We start from the raw sequence: 4,470 nt of genomic DNA, 5'->3' as shown, positions 1-4,470 counted from the left end.
ATCTGAAAAGGATAAACTGGAACCTCTTGTCATTTAAAAAAAAAAAAAAAAAAAAAAAAAAAAAAAAAAAAAAGAAGAAGGAAAAAAAAAAAACCCAAACGTTTCAAATGTTAAAATTAAAATGTAACATTTATGCCAATCGATCTGTGAAATTTAGTGACAAAATTGGCAGCCTGCTCCGGCATAAAAACAGTTTGAGTCTTGTATTTCACATAGGGGGGGATGGGATTTCCTCAAGAGAGGCTGTGCCGGGCTCGGGCTGAGCCAGCCTGGCCGTCCTTGCCCGCAGAGCCCTGCTGGTGTTGGGGGTCAACGAAACCCCCCCCGTGGAGACGTGCTCGGGGTGTGTATGAGCAGGTTTAGGGCCCATCAGTCAATACACTCTGCTGGCTCTGCCCGGGGAGGGGGTTATTTCCACCACCACCCCCCCCCCGGTAGCCGATGCAAAATAATTCAGTCTGGTTGAGCTCATTGTGAAAGAGATTAAGGGCTTGTTAAAATAATCGTTTCTTTTCTGGCCCCGGCGGCGGCTCCCCTGACACATCCAAATCCTGTTTGCTCTTCCCTCGGTTACAACTGTTTGCTTTTCCCTTCAGCCTCCATCCTTTCTGTGCCAGGTTCAGGGATTGACCCCGGGATCACTTGTGGTGGCGGAGCGGGGACGGGACGGGATGTAAATGTAGGGAGAGTTTGGCTTTACCCATTTTGCCCATTTTCAGCCCGGGAGGGAGCAAATCCAGCCACTGGAATTATCTCCCTGTGCTGGAGGGGTGAGAGGTGTAAAGCAGCTGCTGGGCTGGAGCCTTTCACCCAGCCTTTTACCCTGGGTTTGTGTTTCCTCCTGCGAGGGGAGGAAAATTTCTCCGGGTTTAGGAAATTCAGCCTCAAACCCGGGCGGTGAAGACGGAGCAGACGCCCCAGCTGTGCTCAGCTGCCACTCACAGCTTTCAGCTCCCTTATTTTCCCCCATCCATTTAAAACCGGGACGGTCTTGATGAGGTTTTAAGGTGCCCTTGAAGACCCAGGTTAATTTAGGGGTGAGATGACTCTTGGATTTGGGGTTTGGAATAGAAGAGCTTGGGCTGCTCGGAGCTGACAGATGTCCGAGCAGTGGCTTTGGCCCTGGCTTTGGGGCCATAAAGGGACATTCACACCTGATCACCAATTAAATTTCGTGGCTGATACTTCTCTAGTGTTTAGAACCTTTCTTTTTTTTTTTTTTTTCTCCCATGTATTTTGTTTTCCTTCTTAGTTATTTTTTCCCCTGACAGTAATTAAAAGTGAAATTGTACATTTCTTGACAGACTCTTGCACATATGGAGAGTTTGCATTTAAACGTGCCTCTTTCAGTCATACAGATTTTGGGTGCTCTTTTTTTATTTATTTATTTTCCTTCCCGTATTATTTTTTATTTTTATTTTTTTTTCCCTTTTTCCCCCCCCCCCCCGCCCCCTCGGCTCTCAGCCTTCAGCTTGACAATGTGAGTCCCTGCCTGCCGTCTTCCCGCTCCTCCGGAGCCTCATTATCCCGCTGGCTTTAGGGGGAAAGTCACTCCCGGGGGTGAGGAGGTTCCTCGCCTGTTGAATTCGTTTGGCTGCGAGCGGCGACGGAGTAATTAATGACGAGCTCTGGCCGCTGAATGGAAGCGGCAAATTAGTGTAACTCGCACAGGCTGGCGCCCGGCCAGCGCACAAAAAAGTAGCTGCAACTTCACCAAAGGCTGTAGGAGGAAAAGCTGGAGGAGGAGGAGGAGGAGGAGAAAGGAGAGATGCGAACGAAATCAGGCCGCCCAACCCCGCTACCCTTTTGTTCGCTGGTATTTCTCCCTCCCGGAGGGGTTGAAGTTGCCTCCTCTTCAACTGATGCTGCTGCAGATGTGCCGAGGTGGCTCCAGCTCAGCCTTGCTCTCTCAGGGCTCTCCAGCGGGGAAGTTTTTCTTCCTTTTTTTTTTTGTTTTTTTAAGGACTAGAGTGAAAGGGAAACGGTGGAGAAGATGGTCTGAGGGTGGGGATGAGCTCACAGCCTTCTTGCCCAGATGCCTCGGGAGACGTGAGTGTCCTGAAAATAAATGTGTTTGGAATTAAAAGCAGTTGCTCAGTCTTTATGCTCCTGGTGATTTTGCAACAGTCTTCTTCAGAAAACAGCAGGCATCTAAGGCACAGGAGGGGATAAAATGACAGTGGTGTTAGGAAGCAGCTGATCTTACCTGTCTCTTACCCAAGAACTTGTCATCCCGTCCTCGTTTGTTGAGTTTATCATTGGGAGTCCCTTTGCTTTGCATCCCTTTCCTCTCCTTCGACTTCTCGTGCTCTGAAAGGAAAAATTGCCATAGAATAGGAAAAAAATGGCCATAAAGCAGGGGGAAAATGCCATAAAACAGGAAAAACTGCCATGAAACAGGAAAAACTGCCATAAAACAAGACAGTTTTTGTGTCAGAGATGGGTCTTTAGAGGACTGCAGAGGGTGTGTCCATGTGGTGGAGTGAGACACGTCCCAAGGACGTTCTCAGGACTTGTACAGGAAAAATATACTTGTGTGACCTCAGATGGGTGACCTGGCAAAGCCTGTGGCATCTCAGTTCAGGCAGCAGCCGGGAACATCTGGCCAGATGTGCTGGGACAAGCTGCTGGAAGCCTCTGGGAGGCGATGATCGTCACCCCGGGCTCGTAACCCAGGCAGGAGTTTTCACAGCTGAGGGTATGACACATCAACAAGGCTCTTAAAACAAAATCCAGGCTCCCAAACGGGAGCACATGTGCTTCCAGGTGGCATTCCTGTCCTCAGATGTTCAAATGGGATTTCTTTCCTGTGCTTCAAACAGGGAATGTGCCAAAGGAAGATCGGAAACCCCCCTCCCCGTTCGCTGCCAGTAGTGACAACTTTGAACTCTTGCCTTCAGGCAACGTTTGTGTTTTCCTCCAGAAATACCTGGATTAAGGAATTGATTGTATTTTAATGACCTGATCTTTCCTGCCAGAGTATTTTCAAGCAGTAATTAAAGATGCAAAGCTTTCATGGGCAGCTACATCACCCTGTTTCACCGCCGGAAAACTGAGAGGCAAGAGGCTGATGGGAAGTTCAATAACTAAAATTAAATAAAGCCACAAATGAAGATGATTTATTCGAGCTTAGAAATAAGCTTGGCTGTTTGCATGCCTGGAAGAGCACTGAGAGCAAAGCAAAAGAGCATTTACTGATGGGAAAATCTCTTCTCTTGCAGGTTGTTGGTCTCCTCTTGCCCAACCAGACGCTGGCATCCACTGTGTTTTGGCAGGTAGCACCTGCTGGGATGGGTGGGGGATGTGGGGGAGAGGAAAGTGGAATTTTGCCTGGAGGACAAACTGATGCACATGGCTGTTCTGCTCTGGTCGTGGTTTAGGGAGAGGATGTGGCTGGATATCATTAGGGAAGGGTTTGGTGGGTCTGGAAGGGACCGTAAACCAACATATGGGTCCGTTTTATCCCACAGCTACTTTTGCCATCACAAAGGAAGTGGCAGAATGGTCCAAAATTTCAAAATCAGCTTTTTGAACCCATTTTGTACAGGTGTAAATGTAAACAGAAAGAAAATTTTGACACGTCTGCTGATTTGTGGATACCCTGTCATGTAGTTTGGATCTTCCCTGGTGAACTCCCCTTGGAAGTGCAGGGCTAGGGGTGACAGGAGGCCCCATTCCCAGGAATTTTGGGAATAGCTGTGCATTGCAAAGCCAAGGACCTCTGCTTTCGGTTTGCTACGGGAGCTTTGGGGGAAAAAAATAGTCTGTGTGTAGGGAGGTGTTGGTGTAATTTCCCACTAAAATTCTGGGAATTAGGAGTAAGGGGAGGAGGTGTGCACGTGAATGAGTTATATCCATAGTAAACACGCCACTTCAGTGCGATTTCAGCACTCACTGAGACGGAGGAACAAGCTATTTTCAGCCTTATTTTCAGTGGTGAATGTCTTTTTATTGTCTGCAGTGTAAGTGGTGATAGGGAATTATGCAGCTGAGGAACATCAGAGCAGAGTGGGACCTGCCTGGTGTGTTAAAAGCACGGCAGAGCTGAGAATCCGTCGGTAACTTGTGGTCTGGTGGGTTTAGCTGGAGGTTGTGCCCTGTGGCTTCACCTGCTGGGAGTGGGAGAGTGGCTGGAGACATCCTGGCTCGTCCAGGTTTTTGCAGGCAGCTCCTCCCACCTGTTTTTAGACATCTGTGTTGGAATCACGGAATGGTTTGGGTTGGAAGGGACCTCAAAGACCATCTCATTCTCATTCCACCCCCCTGCCGTGGGCAGGGACACCTTCCACTAGCCCAGGTTGCTCCAGGCCCTGTCCAACCTGGCCTTGGACATTTCCAGGGATCCAGGGGCAGCCACAGCTTCTCTGTGCCACTTTAATGCCATCTGTATCCATAAGCTGGTAGAGCTGCTCATCTCCTGTTCCTCAGCTGAAGCCTCCCATGACCCTCTGTGTGAGAAACTTGGAGCTC

At 48.8% G+C, this 4,470-nt stretch overlaps 1 protein-coding gene across 1 annotated transcript in view; it reads left to right on the top strand.

Moving 5' to 3' along the window:
• The window catches only part of SFXN5 (sideroflexin 5), a 103,604-nt gene that overhangs the window by 43,324 nt on the left and 55,810 nt on the right, over window positions 1–4,470 (top strand). The window contains exon 7 of the mRNA XM_017836877.1: window positions 3,222–3,275. Within this exon, the coding sequence (XP_017692366.1) occupies window positions 3,222–3,275 (54 nt within the window). The remainder of the gene's footprint in view (window positions 1–3,221; window positions 3,276–4,470) is intronic.

Source organism: Lepidothrix coronata, unplaced genomic scaffold, assembly GCF_001604755.1.
Source record: "Lepidothrix coronata isolate B3197 unplaced genomic scaffold, Lepidothrix_coronata-1.0 Scaffold287, whole genome shotgun sequence".
In the NCBI taxonomy this organism is placed as follows: Eukaryota; Metazoa; Chordata; class Aves; order Passeriformes; family Pipridae; genus Lepidothrix; species Lepidothrix coronata.
Note: the sequence above shows the minus strand (reverse complement) of the source record. Positions and strands in the feature narration are given on the sequence as shown.